Source organism: Mustela lutreola, chromosome 4 (genome assembly GCF_030435805.1).
Source record: "Mustela lutreola isolate mMusLut2 chromosome 4, mMusLut2.pri, whole genome shotgun sequence".
Lineage (NCBI taxonomy): Eukaryota > Metazoa > Chordata > Mammalia > Carnivora > Mustelidae > Mustela > Mustela lutreola.
Genome location: NC_081293.1, coordinates 193,577,176 through 193,602,460, shown reverse-complemented (window position 1 = coordinate 193,602,460; position 25,285 = coordinate 193,577,176). Strand labels below are relative to the sequence as shown.

The 25,285-nt window shown below is 37.0% G+C and overlaps 1 protein-coding gene across 1 annotated transcript in view; it reads right to left on the bottom strand.

Annotated features, from left to right (window-relative positions):
- Window positions 1-19,395, bottom strand: part of CNTNAP2 (contactin associated protein 2) — a 1,947,395-nt gene extending 1,928,000 nt beyond the window's left edge. Inside the window, exon 1 of the mRNA XM_059172148.1 lies at window positions 19,206-19,395. Coding sequence (XP_059028131.1) covers window positions 19,206-19,302 — 97 coding nt within the window. The 5' untranslated portion in view covers window positions 19,303-19,395. The remainder of the gene's footprint in view (window positions 1-19,205) is intronic.
- Window positions 19,396-25,285: the final 5,890 nt, after the last annotated feature.

Sequence of the window (25,285 nt, the reverse complement as noted above, 5' to 3'; positions counted from 1 at the left end):
TTGTATGTAAGTGATGAATCATTAAATTATAATCCTGAAACCAACATTACATTGTATGTTAACAACTGGAATTTAAATAAAAACTTGAAACTTAAAAAAAAAAAAAAAAGCTAAAACATTTTAAGGGAAAAACAAAACACTATGCTCTTGATGATGAATGAAACATTCCTATCTTTGTGTGGAAGTAAGTATTTAAATAATATATTACCTTTTCCAGAACCATAGGTTATGGACTGAAAGAATGTTTAAAATTTTACTTTAGAGCAATTTCATGATTGAAAAGTATTCAATTATTTACTAGTTCATCTTAAAAAAAAAAGAACAAAGTTTCCAGCAAATCAAAATGTAACATTCATACTACAGACTGTAGAAATATATTAGTTGTGCCGGTACAAGACCTGATAAAGGATGCTCCAAGTTCATAAAGTCAGGAAATACCTAACACAAAGGAGTAATGAGGTAATTGGTACAGGTTGCTTGAACTTGTATCTAACATTTTCACCATTTCAAGTTAAAAGATTTGATTTTCCTATCATATCACTTGTAAATTCCAGGATGAGAAAGAGTCATGTAGAGTAATTTTACCTTAAATCATACAGCGTAGTACTAAAATGTTTCACCTGCTCATTTTAATGGGGTTCATATAAATTCACCATGAACCGCGAGTCAAGCAGACCACAGTCATGTAAATTGACGCACACCCAACAGTTGAAATCAGATTGCTGGATATTAAATGAAAGTGCTGGCCTGCAGGATAAACAAGTGTGAGCTTCTCAACTGCCTCCACCTGCTCCCAAGTTTAGGAAATTAGTGCACGTGGATATTATTAATGTTCCTCCAGAGGACCTGTCTGATTTCAAAAAAAAGAAACCAGAAAACGAAAATCTGCAACCAAACCAGACCAAATGAACCAACGCTGTATTTCTGTGAACAACCCTCAGAACCCATTCCGACGTCCCCTAAACACTGAAATGCCTAAACCTAAATAAAGCAATGGTGCCGGTCCTAATGTCCCCGTAGTAACTGGTCCCTGACATTCACAGCCTTGAAGATAATCCAAGATACAAAATATGTTAATAGTAATGCTTTCGTGGTCCCTTGTCAGTCGATTTTATAGGAAAGACAGAGCTGACTGTTTTAAGTGGAAAAACTCACCATATTGGCATAAATGCCATGAAGTTTATGGTAGGAAAACAAGACTATTGGCAGCTATCTATCACACCTATATAGTAATTTCAAGTGTTACATGTTGTAAAAATCACACTCAGTTACGATTAAGAAGAGCACAGAGGACACTGATCAATCTTGCTCACTTTATCAGAACTTTTTCTATTTACTCAGGTACAAAACATGTTTTTCTGTTTATAAATTGAAATAAGAAACAATTTTATGTCAGTAAACGAACTGTATTTTACAAAAGTGACATCACACTGTACAATTTGGAGATCAGTAAGCCAATATTCTTATTATATTGTTAGAAAAAAAAGGAGCGCATACACACACACACACACACACACACACACAAACACACACTCACTCTCTCTCTATCAGACATGAGGCCAGATTATTTTGGTAATTGGGATTAGATTTATTTTGGTAGAATCCTACCAGTCTTAAGAGAAATGCAAGCATTATTTATCCCTTTGTGATAGTCTGTGATGATGCCTGGCTTTGCATAGCTATTTTGTGATTAGAGTATCATTTAGCCTAACTCTAGAAAGATGTATGTCCTGGGACAGGTTACCTTGCTTTCTAGGATTTTCTTTTTTCTAAAATTCATAATAATATTACTAAAACTTATATCAATTGAGCACTTTTTATCAGTAAGGCAATTTGTTAACCACTTTAAATACATCATATTATTTATACTTCAGAAACGCTTTTGAGACTCTATTCCAAAGATCCTGTTAAAGATTATAAAAAAAAAAAAAAAGGATAGAGGTTAGAAGAGATGCTATTTTGTCCTAAGACTGTGAAGCCTACAAGACTAGAATGATAGATGTTTTTTTTTTAAAACCGTAATAGACTTTAGAGATAATCTAGTTCAATTCTCTAATACCAAAAATATGAAACTGACATTTAGAAAAAATTATATAAATTGTTCAAAACTATGTAACTATAGCACAGTATCTACATCTTTTTGCATGTTTTTCCCCAAACTATATCACAGACTACAACATTGTGTCTTCTGTTTGCACCCAAACTATTTAAGAATCTGATATAATAATTGCACATTGTTTTTCAAATAAGCAAGAAAATTTGTTATGGTATCTCTCCATACTGATTCCAAGTTTAAAATCTTTCTACTCGGGTGCCTGGGTGGCTCAGATGGTTAAGCGTCTGCCTTCAGCTCAGGTCATGATCCCAGGGACCCAGGATCGAGCCCTATGTCAGGCTCCCTGCTCAGTGCGGAGTCTGCTTCTCCCTCTCCCTCTGCCTGCTGCTCCCCCTTGCTTGTGCTTCTCTCTCTGTCAAATAAAAAAAATCTTTAAAAAATTAAATAAAATAATTTCTTCCTAGTCAATTTATGGTCCACAAACCACTCTCTGCATCAACATCATGTGAGCGATTTTAGGAATGCCACATCTTAGTTTTCACCCAGTTCCACTAGCCAGAGCCTGCCAGATGGTTCATGTTCATATTATCGGGTGAGAAGTGTGCTCTATAGAGTTTCTGCTTTTTTAAAAAAAGATTTTATTTATTTATATGACAGACAGAGATCACAAGTAGGCAGAGAGAGGAGGAAGCAGGCTCTCTGCTGAGCAGAGAGCCCGATGTGGGGCTCGATCCCAGGACCCTGGGATCATGACCTGAGCGAAAGGCAGAGGCTGCAACCCACTGAGCCACGCAGGCGCCCCAAGTTTCTGCTTCTTATACACGAAATTCCTACCAGCTCCAGTGATGGCCACTATTAGTTAGTACTTAATGCCCAAGAGACATCCATGTATAACCTGTTGTTAGCCAGTGTTTTTTTTGTGTTGTTTTTTTACAATTTATTTATTTCAGAGGGAGAGAGAGAGAGAGCAAGCAGGAACAGGGGGTAGGGAGACAAGGAGAAGCAGACTACCGGCTGAGCAGGGAGCCCAATGCAGGGCCCAGTTCCCTGAGATCCTGACCTGAGCGCAGACGCTTAAAATACTGAGCCACCCAGGTGCCCCATGTTGGCCAGTGTTTTAAATAAACCAATCATTTGCTAAAGAACATACTTTTGCACAGACTATAATCTGAGAAACAGCTGCAGACACTGTATTGATTTGTTATAGATACATAATCACCCAGCACTTGCAAGCTATAGTTTATGTTAAACTTAAAAGCGAAGCTTCTGATGTATAGTCAATGTTGTAAAGTTAAGTTGCAAATATACTCAAAGTATAAAAAAATATATATCAAGATATGTATGCCAAGAGATCTATATGGCCCCCTGCTTGAAGTGGGATATTACTCAAATTCTGAAATGACCTCATTATAACACTATATTCCTTAAAAACAACAACTGGCATGAAACTCACTAATAAGAATCCAAGGAATATTTTCATTAGAAATATCCTTACACTTTTTAGCACTTTATCAATGTACATGTTTAATAAAACTTAGCCACTATGCATACCAAATATGAAGCAATCCAACTAACTGAAATCTTAGTAAAATGAGAAAAATTTTAAAGTATAGAACACAGTAACACTGAAGGTAAGTACTTAAGGAATATGAGGTGTACTACCTCTAGCAGCGTTAAAATAACAACTACAAATATATTGTGACTAATAAATTACAATATCAACATAGTATTTTTATGTGAAATCATGTTATAATTATACTTAATATTATTTGCTTCCTTAGAAGTTGGTGATAAACTATATACTTTGAAGTATAATTTATTTAAGAAACTGCCCCTTGTAAATGCTTACTGTTCCAATAACACCCACGTACATGTTAAATGATCAAAGTTATTTCTCTCCTTAGCAAAATTCTCTAACCTAAATATCATTGAATTATTGCAAATATTAGTACTGGCATTTCTATATGAGTCTGGAATAATGTTTCATGTAGACAATATTGTCCAGGAACAACTGTTTTTACATATTTTTTTTAAATTTACATGAAACAAATGTTCCTTTTTGATATTAAAATTATTTAAGCAATGCATGTTGGCTATAATGCAATTATAAAATTGCGATAAATTTCTGAAAACACGTACCTACAATGTAACTATATATTAAGACACTTAAAAGCTCATTGAACATTTCCATCTTAACAGTTAAAACTAAGACTTTATTGAAAAATATTTTCGAATGACTATTGATCAATTGTCCTTAATTTCTTTTGGATTTAAGTGTATTTTGTGTCAATGTACTAAATAATAAATTTAATATTTGGAGTGAAAGCCGCATTAATTTCTTTATGCCTAATATCACAAGGTCTTGTGAAAAAGAACAAATTTTATATAAAAGAGTCATGAATGTTTTCTCTTACTGCTAATTGTTATTATTTGAATAGATCAGAACTAGTGATTTCGCTCTCTAGCATCATCAGGTTTCCTTCTACCTCACCCTATCTAACTTCCTGTTGGATAAGAGTCGAGAGAAGAGAACACATGAAATAAGAAAATTGTAGCATAGTAAACTGTGAGAGGACATGCTTTGGAAAAAAGTTTTTTTGGCTTGTTTTAAAGATTTTTATTTATTAAGAGAGGGAGTGAGACAGCACGAGAGATGGAGGTCAGAGGGAGAAGCAGATTACCTACTGAGCAAGGAGCAGGATGTGGGACTCCATCCCGAACTCCAGGATCGTGACCTTAGCTTAAGGCTGTCAGTTAACCAACTGAGCCACCCGGGCGCCCTAGAAAAAGGTTTTCGAAAAGTTTTTCACTTTCAGGAAAACTGAACACGTAAGTCCTCCTCCCTTTACTGAAAAGAATATTCGAAATTTCAGAAGGGGAAGAAATAAACGTTTTGTAGATTCACTGACTATATACTGAGTCTTTAAGTCTTCATGGCCAGGAATTTGGAAACTGTGAAGATAAATATACTTTGCCAATCTCAGACAGGAACTGACAAATGAAGTCATTGACCAGCTCGGTCTGGCTGCAAAGCAGGGCCCAGTATAGTCTAATAAATGGGCCCTGAGGGGTCTTCTGAGCCCCAGAATATAGAACAAGAACTCACTAGGAGCCACTTAGAGGGACCGAGACTACGCCTCTGAATATAATTTTCCAGTGACCAACTTTCCCCATCATGTTTATGGTCCTATCATTTTACAATTCATGCCTTCATTATCTATGTAGCAAAATGTAATTGCTAATTTTGCCTGGGCCTTCTCTGCAGGGAAATCACAGAGCTTTTTTAATAGGTAAAGTTGCTTTTATTAAATTTTACATTATAAATATTTTCTACCTTCCTGGAGATTATAAAACTCTTTAAGACAAAGATCCTGTGTTCAAAGTCTGTTTTGTAATCTTCAGAGCTTACCACAGTAATCAATTTTTAATAGACACTCAAACATTTTCATTAATAAAACAAAAAAGTTTATAAACAATTTCAGCTGAACCCCCAACAATCCTGGGCACTGATTCTCAGGGACTTAAAACAATATTCACTGTTTGATTTCCCAGCTTTCCAGTTATTTGGATGGTCAAATTCAAAAATGAAAAAAAATTGTCAAATTTCTTTTTATACTTTCCATCATATTTCAGAAAACAAGCTTTATACCATCTGCACATATGGCTGAAAAGTTAAGAGTAAAAATGTTTACGCTTTTGGATATGTTCCTCATGCCCACAAGCTCTCTAATTTGCAAATGTTGTGGTTTTCCAGAAACATTTGTGAATAAGGTAATTGAATACCTATTACATTGTAAGAGAGGCTCCACTAAATAATTTTGTGCTGTTCTAATAATTTCGCCATACTTTGTAACATTAATTTACTTTTAAAATAAATGACTCAAATATTAAAATCTTTGTGTATAGAATACATTATATATACATTGTTACACATTAATAAAAAATTCTAAATTAATATAGATTGCATATGTATTATTTCTTTCAATTAAGTCAATATATTTAAACTATATCATTAGCTCATTTTTTAGCCATTAACATATATATTATGTGGAAATTAGATAATATTCCAATCTTATCTTTGCTAATTTTTCCAAATATAAGTGTCAGCTTCCCAACTACATTATAAAATAAATGCCTGAGACATGAACAGACATTTCTCCAACGAAGACATCCAGAGGCCCCCACAGACACATGACAAGATGCTCAACATCACTTATCATCCGGGAAATGCAAATCAAAAGTACAATGAGATATCACATCGCACATGTCAGAATGACTAAAATCAACAACAGAAGAAACAAGTGTTGGAAAGGATGCGGAGGAAAAGGAACTCTCTTGCACTATTGGTGGGAATGCAAACTGGCACGGCCCCTATGAAGAACAGTATGGAGGTTCCTCAGAAAGTTAAAAATAGAGCTACCCTATGATACAATAATCACACTACCAGGTATTTACCCAAAGAATATAAAACACTAATTTGAAAGGGTATACGCATCCCCATGTTTACAGCAGCATCATCTACAAGAGCCAAATTAAGGAAGCAGTCCAAGCGTCCATCAATAGACGAATGGATAAAGAAGTGATATGTGTGTACACACACACACACACACACACACACACACACACACACACAGAGGAATATTACTCTGCCATAAAAAATAATACAATCTCACCATTTGCAGTAACATGGACGGAGCAACACAGTATTCTGCTAAGTGAAATAGGTCAGCCAGAGAAAGACAAATACCATATGACTTCACTCATATGTGTAATTTAAGGAACGGAACAAATGAACAAAGGAATAAAAAAAGAGGGACAGAGACAAACCAAGAAACAGATATTGACTATGGAGAAAAAACTGATGGTTACCAGACGGGAGGTGAGTGGGTGGAATGGGTGGGTGAAGATTGGCTTTGAAACTAGAGACATCCTGCCACGGATAATAAATAAACATATACATAAAACCCTCGCATACACTATTCTGATGTCTTGTTTCTTTTGTGAAGTTTGACTAACCAAATTTGCCAATTTAGGTGGAACCAAAATAGACCACAACTACTTTTGGTCCATATGATCAAAGAAACAAACAAAAAACAAAACAGAAATAAACAACATTTTCCAAAATCTTTCAAGGACTTTAAAATAGCAACTTTTGGGTTGCCTGGGTGGCTCAGTGGGTTAGGCCACTGCCTTGGGCTCAGGTCATGATCCTGGAGTTCCTGGATGGAGCCCCACATCCGGCTCCCAGCTCCACGGGAAGTCGGCTTCTCCTTCTGACCTTTCCCTTCTCCTGCGTGCACACTCTCTCTCTCCCTCTCTCTCTCAAATAAATAAATAAAATTTTTTTAAAAATTAATTAATTAAATAAAATAGCAATTTTTAGGAAAACACTTATCCCTGCCCTATACCCAAATCTATGTTGTGTATCCTATGCGCTGCAATTCAGACACTTTTTATTCTAGACAGTCGACTTGCTACATAGTAAAGTTCATCCATGGAATGTAAGGTTTCTTCAATGCTTATTTTTAACAAAACTGGTAAAACATAAGTTATTCTGTGTTTAATGACAATAAATACTTATTGTCTGTATTTTCAACCAATAAAGCCTTATTTTCTATTTGCTGATAAAATATTAAGCAGTGCCTTTACTCTTCCAAAACTTTCTTTTCACATGTTTTACAAAACGACTTATTCCAAAACAACCTAATACCTCACCAGCAGAGTGAAGTCTAAACTTAGTCAATGTCAGAATGGTATAGCTGTCATCTTCTGGTTGGAACATTCTTCCCCTTCTTTTTTCTTGGATACTTCCTTCTTATCCTTTAAGTTTCAGCTAAAATGTCATAATGGGAAGGACCTTAATCACCTGCTGATAAATTTACTCCTGGACCAGCAGAGATGATTTATAATTTTAATTTAAATTTTAACATGCCCAATATATATAAGGGGGATCTGAGGTAATGTGCTAGGGTGAAATATTACAGTTAAAATAATTTTGAAATAAGAGTTAAGAGACCCTGCAGAGGATGTGGGACTTACAGAAGCGAATTATTGGGTGGCATTTTTTTTCCGACTAAAGTTTCGGAAACTTAATGTGTGATGCGGAAGCATAGAATACTACAGTAAATAAAATAATGAGAAATCATTTCAGCTCCAGACCCAGGTCACTAATTTTTCCCAAACATACTGGTCTTTAGCACGCTACTGAGTAGTCCAACTGTCACAATTTCTTAGGCAACTGCTGTCCCAACTATCGTCAACTTCAGGAAGGCAGAAACCTCTGTCGCTTGACATGGTTTGTCTTTGGCACTGGTGCATCTGTCATTTGAAAGTTCAATATGTAGAAACAAACTCAGTGTGAGATGCTCTAAATACTGTAATTATAGACATATAAATGAACAAACAACAGATCTGAGAGCCTTTTACAAAAAGCTCTATGGGCGCCAATTTGATAAAAGAACAATGTCATTTTTCTTTACAAGATTCTGAAATCTCTTTTTAAAAGTGGAAATGTGGGGGGTGCCAGGGTGGCTCAGTGGGTTCGGCCTCTGCCTTTGGCTTGGGTTGTGATCTCAGGGTCCTGGGATCGAGCCCCACGTCGGGCTCTCTGCTCAGCAGGGAGCCTGCTTTCCCCTCTCTCTCTGCCTGCTGCTCTGCCTACTTGTGATCTCTCTCTGTCAGTAAGTAAATAAAAATCTTAAAAAAAATAAAAATAAAAAATAAAAGTGAATATGGTACTCTAATTTTACCATGTATCATCTAAAAAATGTACAGGAATAACACATTTTAAATTCCAAAATTTATATTTTGGGTGATTATATAATCTCTGTAAAACTAAAGGCCTCAGATGATTGTATACAGTAATTATATAACATGAAGCCACGTTCTTCACCATATGAAAACTAATCAAATTGCAGTTATATACACTCATAATATACTTTGGGCAAAGAACAGATAATTCAAGAATGTGTTGCCTTTCACATTGAGCAAATAGGTTCAAACTACCCTTTAAAATAACTTTAATATCCCTGTTCCTTTTGAATGACAGTGCTCTGAAATAATCATTTTTGTTTTGATTCATACAGACATGTCATTTCTTAGTATTCTTATAAAATGATTACCTATATAGAGAAACTTTATTATAACTAATATATTAAAATCATATTACTTCTGATTACTTCTGATTTATAGATTTTTGCTATAAAAATACAACTAAGAAAAGACAGCTGTACTTTTAGCTACAACCTAGCTATATGCACAATTTATATACAGCTCTTATATAACTAATCCATTTCAATTCAATTTGATTATATTTATTTAATGCTGCTCATGTATAGTCTTTTCTCTTAATGGACATATTCATCTTTGACATATTAATTAGCCATCTATAAAAACAGTGATTAATATTAAAATTATATTTAATCATACTATGGTATCTGTCTCCAAATATTATATGGCAATAGAATATCAGGTAAATATTAAGCTTTTATTACCTTAAAAGCCCAACTACAGCTAATAGCCAGAATTTGTGAGGATACAGATTTTATGTCAGTAGAACTTGATCAAAGTAAGAACTATATAAAAAAACGAAACCAGTGAGCTTTCAAATTTTTGAGCATCCTGATGCTTTGAGCTTTCTAGCAAAGAGGTAATTGACTAATGTTATGCAGCGAGTTCAATGCAACTAGTACAGTGCCCGGTAAAAGAAAAGATGATTACAGAAGTCTAGTTTCTTTAATACAACCACACCTTTATACCTGTTAACCTAAGTACAAAATGTAGACTGTGACCCTGAAGGTTAAAGAAAAGAGAGTAAGGGAGTAACTTCTGTTATTAATAGGCAAAGCTAGGGGAGTCACAGTGAAAGATATACAGTTGGGAACAGCCTTCACACGAATGGAGGGCTTTGAAAAGAAAAGGATCTCATAGCCTGGGGGATAATTTAAAGTTGCAGTACAGCATGAACAAAGTTTCCAATGTAGGGATGAAGGGAGTTAAAAGTATAAACAAAATATAAGTGCCTATTTTGGTACTTGCCAAAGGATATTTTTGTTATGTTAAAAATCAAAATGAAATGCACTGACATTCCATACCAACTTTGACAAAATCAACTAATATGCTAAGATTATTATACACTAAATATATATAATTATCAACTTTCTCTACAACTACCTCTATCATTTACAAGATTTTTTGACATCTTAAGCACTCTATTTCAAGTACCTGTTAGGCACAATAATTATTTTGTTGACACCTGTCTTTGATTTGCATGCAGATTACAGGTGTTTCTTTGAAACAACGTATTTTGAAAAGGGCAGTCAGACTTGACTTCTGAGGAGTCTGACCAATGATATGGCTTAAGTGAAGTACAGAAAATGCTACAAAATAGAGCCATGCAGGAAAAAGGTTTGGGAAATTACAGAGCTCTCAAAGCATGGTTTCATTATTTCCCTTGAAACAACTGATTAATATTCATGTATAAATGATGGCAAGTATCTGTGTTTTATGCTTTCAGAGTGGATTTCTTGCCTTTCTTCTATTGTCAGTAATTCGGGATCATTTCTTACTCTATCATCAGATAATTGACGATGACTTGCATTATTTGTCATCACTCCTGGTCAGTCCAGATAGCAAAAAAAAAATGCTTATTATTTTCCTACAATTTTACTTGTGATGATACCAAATCACCAAAGGGAGGTGATAGCATATCTCCCATATGCTCCAGAGTTCTGAGGCTTGCACCATAAATGAGTTTCCGCAAAATCAGCATAGATGAAATAGAAAAAGGTTCCAGAAGGAGAGAATGGAAGTGAGAACACATAAGAGAAACATGACTGGGAACAGTGTGTTGTACAGGAGGAAATGCCAGGATTTCAGTCTGGGGAGGTCATGGGGTGCACATGGTGGGCCAGGGGAGATCACATCAAAGGGTTAGTTAGGCAAGAACCAGGGAAGTCGGCTACGATGAGAAGATGTGTGTCATCGAGGGTCAAGTAGGAGAGAATTGGAAGCAAGGGGGCATTCCGGGAGCTTACCAACTTAACGTCCAGAGAGGAAATGCTGAAAATCATCACGGGAGCTGTGGTGATGTGAGTGAGAGCAGGGAATAGATACAGGAAATATTTAAGCATTAGAAATGACAAGTATTTTTGAGATAAATACTTTCCCACTGCCATTAAAGTCAAAGCTTTCCTCTCAACAAGACTCTCAAGAAAAGCTTTACAGTTTAGACATCACGTGAAACTGATACAGAAAATAATGGTTCCAGATTACACGGGTATCATCATTTAAACTCAGTAATGGCAATAATATTTATGCTTCTGGATACAGACGGCAAAATTTCCTTACAACCTTTTTTTTTTTTTTTAAAGATTTTATTTATTTATTTGACAGACAGAGATCACAAGCAGGCAGACAGGCAGGCAGAGAGAGGGAGAGGAGGAAGCAGGCTCCCTGCAGAGCAGAGAGCCCGATGTGGGACTCGATTCCAGGACCCTGAGATCATGACCTGAGCCAAGGCAGCAGCTTAACCCACTGAGCCACCCTGGCGCCCCATCCTTACAACCTGTTTTAAAAAGCTTTTAGTCATATCTGACAAAGCATTTCCAGAAATATGTTACATAGCTTTAAATAAATATTTTTGCCACGTGACTATTAATGTATGCTAACAGTACCAAAAGACAGAATTGCACTGTAAAATCACTTTACTATGATGAGGAAGAACATAAATGACATATGTATTATTATTTAACGTTATTATCATTGAAATAGAAACATTAGAATAACAGGTTTTTGTTACTATAACTCTACACAAGCAGTTAATTAACCATAAAATGTTGCCTTGATGCAAGCTGAAATTCAATATTAGGCAGAGAACTGGAAATCAATGGCATAGTATTTCTCACTCAGCCTGTGGCGCCATGGCACATGAGGCATGATGAAATTTTATTTTTGGAAATCTCATCATTAAAAAAGCAGGAATAAATTCTCCTAAGTATTCTTTTCATAAGAGAACACTGAATATTAATCAAGGGTTTTAAGTGAAGACTGTGTTTCAGCACTAACAAAAGTCAGCTGAAGACTTCTGGTGATGGTTTACAGAACATGAGTTCTGTAGTAACAGAAAAATAAAGTTTTAACATATAGATCAAATCTCAAGAGATTATGCACAGTTATCTGGCACAATGTGTTGAAGGAGATATGATTTTATGGCCATATTCAGACTCGCTGAGAAAAAAAAAAATATCATGCTAGATTAACAACATTTGCCTTGACGGTGGCACCAGACTCCTGGGTCATCGTGCCTCTGGGCACACCAAAAGAAAAAAAAAAAAGGATTATGTGTTCTTAGATCAGCTGATTATGTTAAATAATTAATTTTAGCATATTCACTTAATCATCTGAGAAAAATTGATATTCACACATGATTTTCCAGACATATTAATTTTTGTTTGAACCAAAACTGTTTCATATACATTACAAAAATCTATAAATTTTGAACTAAAATGTATTAGCAATTAAGGAATTTAATGAAGCATAGACCATTGTTAATGTGTAACCAAAAACTTCTAAACAAATGATACTCTTAAACACATTTTTTGCCATGGGACATAATTAGGCTGAAATTTTTTCACATGTAGTTCTTCTGTTCATATATTTTGCCCAATACCCAGAAAAAATATATGAAGTATATGAAGGTAAATTTTTACTTATAAGTTTACTTAATAATTTGATTCTCATTAAGAGGTTGTTTCCCAGTAATATGAGGTAACAGTGTGATGCAATTTAATCAACATATGTTTTATGGAAGTTCAACATAACCATTTTCAGTCTATATGATTTACAAGTAACAGCAAGGACCTTCTATTTTACAAGAATATTCTTAGAGGTAAGTGTATTATTTCCTTTGGCAAATCATGATATTTCACTCATAATAAGCTGTTTTATTAATTCAGCATGTATGTATTTACTTTTTCCTTGTATTTCTTTGAAAGAATAATGTAATCGAATGACATAGCTGACATCGTAATAGTAGTTAGTAGAAAATTAGGAGTCAAGGCCAAGTTTTTCTTTTTACACGCGTTTTTGACATGACATCTAATGCACAGAAGTGAATTAATTAAACTTTATATAACTTGATTCTAGGGTAGATGCACCACACTACAGAGATTTAGGGAACCTAACAGTGTGCAGGTCGCATCTCCCCTGCCACTCTCCATAATTCACATTCCCAGACCACTAAGACCACCAATTCCAAGGGAAAGAGAACTTAATATATGTTTGGGATTATTTTTCCTGGTAAACGTATTCCCAGAAAGTAGTTTTACCTCCTTCCTAAACATGAAAACATTAAAGAATATATCGCTATGCATGTTTGTGAGGATATTTCAAACAAACTTAAATCATAAGTAAAATGTAGAATATGGCCCTTAGGAGCTCTTCTATACTCCTTCAGCACTTTTACTGTATACCAAAAATATGATATCTTCAGCAAGCAAACTCAGAGTCAATGAATACATCTTTATTTCCAGATTTCCTACTATCATGGGAGGTTTTAAAATCTGGAGAGCTATAAAAAAATCAGTTACTTCAAGCTGTTTTTATGAATAGTCTACCCCCAAAATGAATTAAATAAGACTATAAGAGTTTTTTTAATCAAAATTTACAATTGAGGAAATTATCAATTTTGTTTTCAAAGTGCTAATGACTCTTTTTTTTTTTTTTTTTTTTTTTTAAGAATAACTGACCCAAGATGTCTAACTCTTCATGATTGTGCAGAAGGAACACGGACATAAGGAAGCTACTGACTTAAGGTCTGTCAAATTCCCTGATACTTAAACAGGGAAGGTCAGTTCAACATGCAGCCACTAAAGTCCAGAAACAAGATGCATTTAAAATGGTAATGTTATTGACCACGGGTAAAGAAATGGTATTCCAAAAGTCTTTCTAAAATAAATATCACTAATAACAGAAATACGCATAAGTGAATGAATGAATGGGGGAGGGGCTCTAGGAGGTCCTAGAATAAATTCAACTCTCCGACTTAACATCAAAGGGAAAAATGAGTGTTATTTCATTGCTGGTTTTTAAAATATGCAAAATATTCTCGTGCTCATTTAGTTCAATGCTAAATAAGCTTATTACTTGCATTTTAATACCTTTGGGTTTGACAGGGCACAATGAATTGCACTCTCTTTTCTGCCTGAGTTCTAGATTAGAATAGGAGTCACAGGTGGAGAGCAAATATCACCCTTTACACAATAATTGCTGAATAGGGCTTAGCTGTGTGGCAACAATGGGAAGCATTAAGCTTAATTCTGAAATTAAACAAACTTTCCAGCCATACGAAGAACCAAGACACCATAAGGCTTTCCATTTATCACACACATTACTGCAGAGGCATAACCTACTCTTAGATGTCTTTCAGTTAAAATCTATACCTTTGTCAGGCAACTTGGAAGGAAGAAGGAGGTGCTCAGCTATGCTAGGTCCTTAACCCAAAGTATCTGGCAGGCAAGTCCCTCTAATTAACATGGAAGGAACGAGTGAATTGCAGATATAGAGGCTGAGAATGCTACAAGTGGACTTTCCTCCACATAAAAGAAAACATTGGGTTAGAAAAAGAGGTAGCACCTCTATATCCCAACATCTTTAGTTGGTCAGAACTAAAACATACAACAAGTTCTACAGATCCCAGGAGATGGGGAGATCCAGTGTTTGAACTTATCATTCTGTTCAGATTCTAAGTTTCTCGTTTGGAATGTTCTCTATATGAAGATCATTTCATCATTATTTGTACATTAAAATGACAAAAATAAACACAATTCCTTTCAATGGTCAAATATTACATGATTATAAAATGTCTTATTTTGCTAATAGCTACTTATCTCAAGATATGTATTCCTCTAGAAATACTGATAACATTCAATTTCAGATACTGATACACATAGAAATATGAAATCCACTTTATTTCCCTAACATTGTAGTTTTTAGATTTAAACTATGTATTCTCTTCTTTAACTTCACAAGTCGCAATAAAGGACAAAAGAAAGCACTTCTTAAGTCAAATATAGGAAAATTTTGAAATTACATGTTTTATTTCTTTATCCCATCAATATCGGTCCCCACAAAAACATGAAGAATTTTGACACTAGATATGACGAGTTAAGAGTTTCTGAGCTTAGAATGTCTCCTTATTCTATACATTGTTTTCAAGAAATAAAATCTTTTTTTAAATATTAAAAAAAGTGGCAAGATAAGGGGCTGCATATCAAATTCCCTTTATATTTCAGTCATAAAAAGGATATATCAGACAAGAAGACTTATTAGTTCACTTTTAGAGACTTATTGGCATTAACTCTAGAATAATTTATAATTAAGACAAGTGATTTAAAATCTTAAAAAAGTTATAGAATTTGAAATATCCTCCAAATTAGAATGAAAATAGAAATGTGATTATAAAATATAATGTGCATCCAACAACTTCGATGTTACTTATCTCAAAATGATATGTTGTACATGCTTTTAACTGTATAAAAGTTAATAAAAGCCTATATTGAATTTGGGGATTCCTTTTTTTTAAGCCGGTTTTGCCAAACATCAATGTTAATGGAGAAAATTTTGGCAAAAATTCCTGTTCCCTAAATATCAGTACCTACAAAGAAATCAGGATTATGCAGTTCTCTTCTATAAGTAAATAACACTCTTTTTAGTTTAAGTAAATAATGTACTGCCTCTTATCAGCCGATGAATTTTGCTGGCCTAAAGCATTTTTTTAATTAAAATTTATTTTATTAAAACAAGCTCATTATTATGTGTAAGCTCAGTGTAAACTAATAATATTTGCTTTTGTATTTATTTATATTGTTTACATTTACTTTAATTATTTCAAAGATAACATTTTAGAGTGGTATATGAATTGGAAAAAAAAAGATCAACATACTACTGTTTTGATATTGTGGCATTAGTTACTTGAAATAATTGCACATGAAAAGACCTATCTATAAAATTCTAAGCGGGTTTAACTCCTTGAAAGACATGTAAGAAAATATATAAATATACACATATATTACACAGAATAAATATATAGTATATACATTATATTAAACATACATTATATAACATGTATCTAAAGGATTTACTATGTGTGTGTGTATTTATATACATTTGTATTTATATATACTTATATATGCAGAAACATACTTGTTAGTATTTGATCAATCAAAATTTTTCAAATGTGACGGTCAGTGCAATCATAGTTTAATGCGTATACAAAATAATACAAAATAGCATAAATGAACTTTATCAGAAAGCACTATTTAAGTCAAAATTTAGTATACGTTAAGAGTAAGTTAAATTCATTAAATGCTAGCTCAAACTCCTCATCATTTAGAACTGCACTGTCTGCATCTTTCAAGTATGTTCAAACAAGTGCAACTTCCTAAGAGTAAGATCTCCTACTTAAACTTCACATGTGCATCCTGTATATACGCATTCACAAGCAGGGAGGATATAGGACTCCATCAGCTTAGCAGCCACTCATCTGCACTGTTATGCAATTAGATTCTGTTTCTATTTAGTCCCAGAAATGAGCTTCTTTCGTTTTAGTCTAGTTGTAAAAAACATCGTGTTAACAGTAACACCATTTTAATATACTTTTCAATAACAGAGAAAAAGAAATAAGCCAGAAGCAAATAATATATTTAAAATGGTACTGTTATCAAATGAAAAAATATTAACTGCATCTTCTAGAAATGTCCCTCATGTTAAAAAGTTATTTAGGGACAGAAAGCTTTAGCATCGTCATCATATTTTTTTCTTAAATGAGTACCAAATAAAAACATTACTTTTAGATTTTCATGCTACTTTTTGTCTTGTGATGACCTCTCCTGGTTGAGTTGTTCATTATCTTAGATTCATGTAGTTACCAGTTTTCAGTATTAAGAATATAACTATCATTCTTTTTCAGAATCATGTAGAATATAAACATTTTCATTAAGTGTAAAATTATAATTTAATTTTAAAGCACAGATTATATCAAGCTTATTCTTATCAATAAAGTCTACATCATTCTTATTATTTAATCGATTTCAGGATGCAGGGAAACTGGGTTTTAGTCACACAATTTGTACTCAAATAAAAAGTCATTTGAGTCATTTGAGTTAAGCCATTTTAGATATTTAAACAATAAAGAATAAAAGCTAATAAATCTTAATCAAATGTAAGTATTACCTATCTTAAAAGTAATATTCTCTGTTCTTCCCCATCACCAAATTCTAAGTTGCAAAAACTAAGAATATGTTTCTGAAACAACTTTTCTGTTCTTAAAATGCATTAACCCAGTGGCTGCATGTATGCTATTAATTCTTGATACATGTCAAATGTTTCAGATGGATCCATTATAATTAGAGTATACAAAAAGATGCAACATAAAACCCAAGAAAAGTCCTGGATATGAGGGCCTTTAAACAATGAATATAATTAATTTAATTTATAATAAATTCAATTTCTGAAAAGAGTGGCAATTAGTTCTATATGACTAGATCTTGAAATGGAAATTGAAATTTCATCAGATTACTTTTCTCAGGATATAGTTTATGTATAGTATTTATGTAAATAAATACTAATACTGAGCATTTTCTTCATAATTTCTGTTTAAATATATAAAACCGATATATATATATATATATATATATATATACATACATACATATATATAACATATCACTTTTTGGTGGTTTAATCCGCTTGTGAAAAAGCTATAAATTTTTTCTCAAGTCCATTACAAACTGCTACTTAGTGACTTCCTATCTTGCAAGAAAAGAGAAACAAATACCGTACATGGGAAATACATCAAAACTGTAATACTGGTTCATCACATCACATTACTATGTAGTAGAGTCTTTAGCACGACTTATAAAGTCCTTTTTTCAATGGTTATTCTTATTAATATTTCTACCCTGGAACAAGAACATCAGTATTAACTTATAGGTTAAGATGCATCAAGGCATCCCAAGATCTCATAAAAAGAGATAGGAATACACACATACAATGAATTCTGGAAAACACGAAACTTTTTTTTCCCCCTAAATGGAAAACAGTTATTTTCACACTAAAATCTCCACGATTCTTCTTTAATAAGTAACTCATTCTCATAAACAAGCACTATGTGCTTAGGAATATTATCCTAAGATTCCCATAGGCAATCTCTCTAGCGTTTAACTCTTTGTGAAACAAAGGAGAGATTAGGCATTGCCTCTCTACATGCACACTATGCACTTCCAAAGCAATTCAGAAGGTGGGCTGGAATCTCCTACGTCTGTCTACTCTTGCTGACCACAGGAAACCACGAGCCACCTTTTCTTTTCAAAAAAGCTTGCTAAAACATAGACTTCAACATATTGAACAGCATCGTTTCCCTGAGAACTCTTAAGAAACGCGTTCATTACTACCCTGCTGATGGTGTGTCCTGCCTGTCCGGAGCCCTAGACTGCATCATACCGAAATGCCAAAGAATCAGAGCAATTTCGGGTACAACACTGCATCCTCCGCCTCCTATTCCGATAAGTTAGTACTAAATGACCATCAAGTCGTTGGGGGGTGGCCAGGTGGGTGGGTGGCTAAGAGCAGTCCATCGTGCCCAAACTGCTCCAAACCTGCCCCTCTTTCATCCCCAAATCCGTGCTCATTGAAGTTAAAACCGTCAATAAAAATAAGAAACTTATTTTTGCCCTGACTTCACTTTTCTCGCACTGACCTACCTAAGCCAAATGCCACGAACTCCCTCCACGACCAAGACACGAAGTCGAGAAAGAACTCCTAAGACTGTCGTCCCCACGACTCCCTCTAACCGAGCCGTCGCCGACGCACCTCCAGGACCCAGAACAACTTTCCAGAAGCATCACCAGCCTCCGGAGCCCGGTTCCCCCCCACCCCACCCCACCCCATCCCACCGCACCGGGCGCCGGGAGCGCGGGGCTCGGAGTTTCGGTGCTGCAGCGGCGGCCGGTGCGTGACGCCGGAGACACCCGCGCGCCCCGGGGGCCAGAACCGCGAAGGCGCCCCAGACTTGCCCCCCTCCCCGGGGTGGCACCTCAATGCGGCACTGGAGCCGCCGGGGCGCGGCGCGCGCTCGCGGGGGGCTACTTACGGGACGCGGCCGGGGCCGTCCAGGCTCTGCAGAGGAGGCTGCCGAGCATCCAGAGCGACAGCGCTGCCCCGCAGCCGGCTCGCGGGGCCGCCACCATCGTCGGCCGGCCGGTCGCGCGACTCCGAGAGCTCGTGGCGGAGACGCGGCGCTCCGTGGGCTTCTCCCGGGGAGGTGGGCTGTGCGCGGCGCGGGAGAGAGCCGGGCCCCTCTCGCTGCGTCCTCTTCTCCCCGCACCCCTGCAGGCTCCAGTTCGGCCGGGCAGGGAGCCGCGGGGGAGGCGCAGGCTTCCTCTTCGCTCCGAGCGGCTCCTGCCTCTCGCTCCGGGAGCCAGTGAAATGCCGGGGGGAAGAAATTCAAACCAAGAAGGAAAGGGAGGGGGAGCCGAGGAGGGGACCTACCCCGCCCTCTCCCTCTGGGGAGGGGGGGGGGGGAAGCACCTCCGGGCGCGGAGGCAGGAGAGAGGAGCGGGGGCTGCAGGGGCGGAGGGGGGAGAGCGCCGGGCTCGGCGGTGCCGCCGGGGACACTGCGGGCGAGCGCTCCCCGCGCGGCCGGGCGGCGTGACTCGGAGGGGCTCCCGGCCGCCTGTCAGCTGGCGCGGAGGGCTGGGGCGCGGAGGGCTGGGGCGCGGAGAGCACGCAGCCCCGCGGGCGGGCGGGCGGGCGGGCTCACGCACGGCCTCAGCGCGGCGCGGCGCGGGGCGGCATCTCCCCGGCGCCCGAGCAGCAGCAGCGGCGGCAGCAGCAGCGGCCGGAGACGGAGCTGGAGACGCCGCCGCCGCCAGCAGCGCCTGCACACCCCGGCGGCGGGCGAGGCGGGGAAGCCCTCCCTCCTCGCCTCCCTCCAGTCCCCACCCCGGCTCCTCCTCCTCCACCTCCACCTCCTCCTCACCGTACCCCTCGGGCTGTCAGAACCCTCCTGCCCTGCCCTCGCTTCGATTGGAAGCCGGAGCGAGGAGGCAGCGACCGGCCCGGGTCCATCGGCTGGGGCGGGGGCGGAGCGAGGGGGCGCGCGCCTCTCCCCGGGCGGGAGGCGGTGCTGAAGTTGGGGATTTGCAGGGTGATCTCGGAGCCCTGCTCCAACCCCGGCCGCCCCCCACCCCGCTGCGGGAAACCGAACCCCTTCGGTCGGATGCCTCCTCTTTCCCTCCTCTCCTCCCCTTCCGATGGAGATGGTACAGGCTCCCGGAGCTCCGGCCCCCCGGGAGCCACAAGCAGGCGTCCGACGAGCAGGTCTTCCGAGTGGTCCTAACACCAAGGGACCGAGCTCAGCATCCCGACTGGAGCAGCGGGCACTGCAGACGCCGCTAATGCAGATGTTTTCAATATGTAATTAATTCGTACTCGCACATATGCACACGTACACCAAACACACGCGGCTGCCAGGAAAACACGCTCACAAACAGACCCAAACGCAAAACTGAAATACATAAGCAGGCGTACGGATAACTACTTCAGGGTGTCGGATGCATTGCAAGTATGAAGAATTAGGGATGTCTAGAGAGACCCAGATTTTCTTTTCACATTTAGACCTTTTCGATAATAAATCTCAAGCCCTCTCCACCATCACCACCCCCTCCTCCCCAACCAGCTCGCACCTCCCCAGACAGGTTCCTTCCATCCAGTCTCCATAAAGTACTTGGATTCTCAGCTCTCTGCAGAACCAAACCTTTCACTGACTTTACTGACACAGTTCAGAATTATTGGTCATCTATCTAACGATGTTTAGGGAGGACAAAGTAGGAGTAACCATGTCTTCCAGTGTTATGCAGTGAATAAGCATTTGCCTTTTAAGATAAATAAAATTTTTATGGAGACTTGCCTACTCCTGGAATAGAGTCTGAGTTTAATGTTATGGTTAGGTCGTGGAAAGGTCCACTCTAAACAGTACTGTGTGTTCACTGCATAATTAGTATGGTGGTAAGGGGCCTGATTCAGCATTCTTTATTAGAGCTTTGTTTCTTATTGATTTAAAGGGATATTTTTGTCCTCGTAAGAACTGAAGATTGGGTACAATCTGGAAAATGAAGAAACACATGGATGGCTAACAGGGGAAACACTGCATACTCATGCTGTAAAATTCACCTCCTATAAAATAATACAGTAAATGCATTCTTATGGGTTATAAAATGCCCCTTTTCTATTTGGATTCCTACAGACTGTCAAAAGTCAATGAACACTTGCGAAAACTCTATGGTAGAGAGATGCCATCAATCATATGTAAGAGTTCAAAGAAACCAGTCACAGGGAAAAAATATCGTGAGGTTACACAACTTTTCAGAAGTCAGTTTTTAACTGTTTTTAAACCATTGCACTACACTCCACGAGAGTGGTGTTTAAATGATTTAATAAAAGAGAAAACAATCGAAAGTGGTACCATTTCCATATCTCAACAGATGCCTTTCAGTGGGTGCTATGTCAAACAGATTGAACTGATTCCATTTCTTAGGGCACGATCAAAAAGAGCCAGCTCTAAGTGTCTATTGAATTGTTTTGTAACAGAAAATTATATACCCGAGGTGATTTTATTTTCCACCAAAATGCATCCTACCAGTTAGTAATCACTTCTCTTCATGAGTTAAAAACAAAACCAAACCTCATCTTAATGACGTATATGTAACACCTGCATCGCCACTGTGATTATGTAGTACTAGTCTTAATGCATGGCAGTGTGAGCTAAGAACCTGCCCATCATCTGTTTTCAATGCACTTTGCTGTGTTTGAAAGTAAATGATGTCACGTGCTTTGTAATGCAACTACCTTTGTTTTCATTGTGTGATTAGATACATGCTTTGGGATTCACAGTATACTTAAAGAAATAGAACTTTAATAGGTGCAAGAGAAGACATTGCTCAGATTCTATTCTAGCTTTTTCCCCTATCCAATCCATCATTTCCATCAACACGTATTAAAGTTAAACTTTCTTTAAAATTCAATTACGACTGTAACTATTAGGCTGTAACTATTTAGTAATATGAAATTACTGAAGCCTTGCCAACCTTCAAGGTCCTATTAAACTTCCACGCCAATCAATGGACTCACAGTTCATGAGCTGCCTATTAGATATGGTAAACATGGCCTGTCTTATTCCAAAGATCCATTGTCAATATGTGCATTACAGTGTATTTGCAGATATAGTTGGAGAGAGGATATGATGGTCTGAAATATGTTTATTTGGTTAGATATAAGGTGAATCAAAGCTTGAGAATAGGAAAAGCAAGCGGATCAAAAGCTTGCAAAGAAAAAAAAGTGTGGGGAAAGAAGATGTGCAAGTTACATTATATTGGGATAAAATAAGAAAGGATAGGCCTTCCTTATTGCCTACTGCTCACATCCTCTTCTTCAACAGGAATTACTGGACTCTCCTTTTTAATGTTAAACTGACCCCATAATTGAGAATAAATTATTGCTTCACTAGAAATATATTCATCATTCATTTATATCACAAATATTTGTTGAGTATCTGCCTATTATTGAACTAGGCCTTGTGCTAGATGCTAGGATTTTACCTTCCAGCAAGAGAGGGAACACTTTCGACCTCAGAGTTGATGGCCAATGGTTGAATAAAGAGATCAAAATAAATCTGCATCACTTTGATACTAACATCTATTCAAGTAATTGTTGACTAGGTAACCATTCTAGTGTCTTCATAGGTGCTTCAAAAATGAATATCGTCAAAAATAAAAAAAATATTATCGCCATTGTTATCGTCCCAGAGATCTGCAAATAATCTGTTGCATGGCACATTGTCTCAAAAATCCTCCCCAAATTTTGGAACTTAAATAGCAAAAAAGAGTCAATGACACTTTGAAGGGACTAACTCTATCGAATGAAGCACTCAGAAAATTCAGGGCTTTTCAGTAGGAAAAACATTGGTGTATCTCTAGGTGAGGTCCTTGGAGTGGAATTTCCTCTGGAAAGCGAGCTGATCAACTGTGCCCAGATTTCAGTGAATTCCCTCAGGGGGAAAAAAAGCATCTAGAATAGAAATGCTTGCCAGTCTGATTGCACACTCCAAGAAGAATTTAGCACCTGTTTCTCTGGATGTATAGGCTCTGTCTGGGATGCATTCTCTAGTGAGAAAGAACAGAATGAGGTTTGGTCTAATGGGAAATCCTCTGGTGTAGAGAAAAATCCACCTGGAGTCCAGGCTTTTGGCAAAGCTGATTGACCCTGGGCACAGTGAGAAATTTCACATCATAATCAAATGTTAATTGTATGAAAGCCTGATTGAAGAAGGTGACATAAAATAAAATTGACTGCCACAATCCCAGTCTGTTTTAAAGTTCTCAGAGAAATATGTTGCAATTAGTGTTATTTGGACTAAACCCTTTGAAGACATTTGTTTAGAAACAATTCATGTTTACATTGTTCAACATTAATGGAAAAGGTACAGTTAGAAAAAGAGGTCTTTCATGCATCCTTGAAATGAATAATCAAGTTTAGAAAACTGAGAGGAAGGTAGCTACACCATTTATAATATTCAGAACATGGAACCTGGCCTTCATCTTTATTACATGCTTCACTTTCTGGAAACCCGACGTTCTTTTACTAGACTCTAACATGCATGTATATGAATCACATAAGTCAGAATAATTGTTCTTCCAGAATTGCAAATAAAAACTACCTTTTTCCATGGCTTTGCAGAGCTTTGGCTCTGACGAATCTAACCTACAATTTATATAGTGATTATTTTCAAATATCTCCCATTATTTATCTCACAGATTAAGGAAAATGAAATTTCAAGTGAGTGTCTCCAGAAAAATGCCATAACTTTAAAAACATAAAATATACCATTTATCTTTTGGACAAGGAATTACTGAGTACGGTATATGAATAAAATACATATGCTTTGAATATCAAAGTGTGTAGTAATTTCCCATTAATACCATGGATTTAAGGTGGGAGGGAGAACATTCTTAGTTTTGATTTACACTGGTACTAGCCTATCTATCTAGCCTATCTCCTTAAAATGTTGCTATATAAAAGAACTACAGAGGAAATGGAAGGATCAAGAAAAATAGTGAATAGACAAAAAAAAAAAATATGTGAGAAGAAAGGTTTAGTACACACCTATAAATTCCTAGTTGTAAACTCTTAGGAAAATACCCAATTACATGATAGAACAAAAGCTAAGGTATAATCAGTTAGCAATATGCATGCCTTTCCGATTTTTGAAAATTCAATCAACTTTTTAAGTAGGCTTAATGTTTGTAAAGTCTGTTTGATTTTTTAAAATAGGATTTTATTTATCAAGAAATGAAGCTAGTTAGAAATGGGTGACAGAAAATGTCAAGAAATAAAAGTTGTACCTAAGGAACAATAATTTTTCAAAAAACATCCACAATGACATCAAGTGGATTGCTTTTGTTTGTTATAAGTATATAGAATTTAGGAAAGATTAGATGAACATGGAGGAAGCAATTTAGAATGGATGCTGTGTCTGGTCTCTGGGGTCTGTGTATTGGCTCTCTACAACCCTCTCTGTATGCCTTAATTTTCTTGTATATAAGATCAGAGTATTTAATTTTCTTGTATATAAGATCAGAGTATTTAATTTTCTTGTATATAAGATCAGAATAATATTTATATTTATGCAATCAGATTATTTTGAGAATTAAAAATAATTTATATAATATATCTGGCACATAAAAAGTGCCATTACTATTATTATTATTATAATCGATGATATAAATGAATACACCAAAATTCTAAATTTCAAGTTCTGCCTCAATACATTCACATTCCAAAATCATCTGGAGATTTGGGGATTAAAAAAAGTCTCCTATCAAAAAATATTTGAGGGGTGCCTGGAAGTCTCAGTCTGTTGAACGCCCAGACTCTTGATTTTTGGTTCAGGTCATGATCAATCTCAGGGTCCTGAGATTGGTCAGGCTTCTTGCTCAGTGGGGAGTCTGCTTGAGGTTCCCTGACTCCCTCTCCCTCTGCTCCTCTCTCTGCTCTTGCTCTCTCGAAACTAAAGAAATAAATCTTTAAAAAAATATTTGAAATTGAACATGAAGAAAAGCAATGTATTAACTGGTACTTCAATGGTGGGAAATAATAAAATGCATATTGAAATAA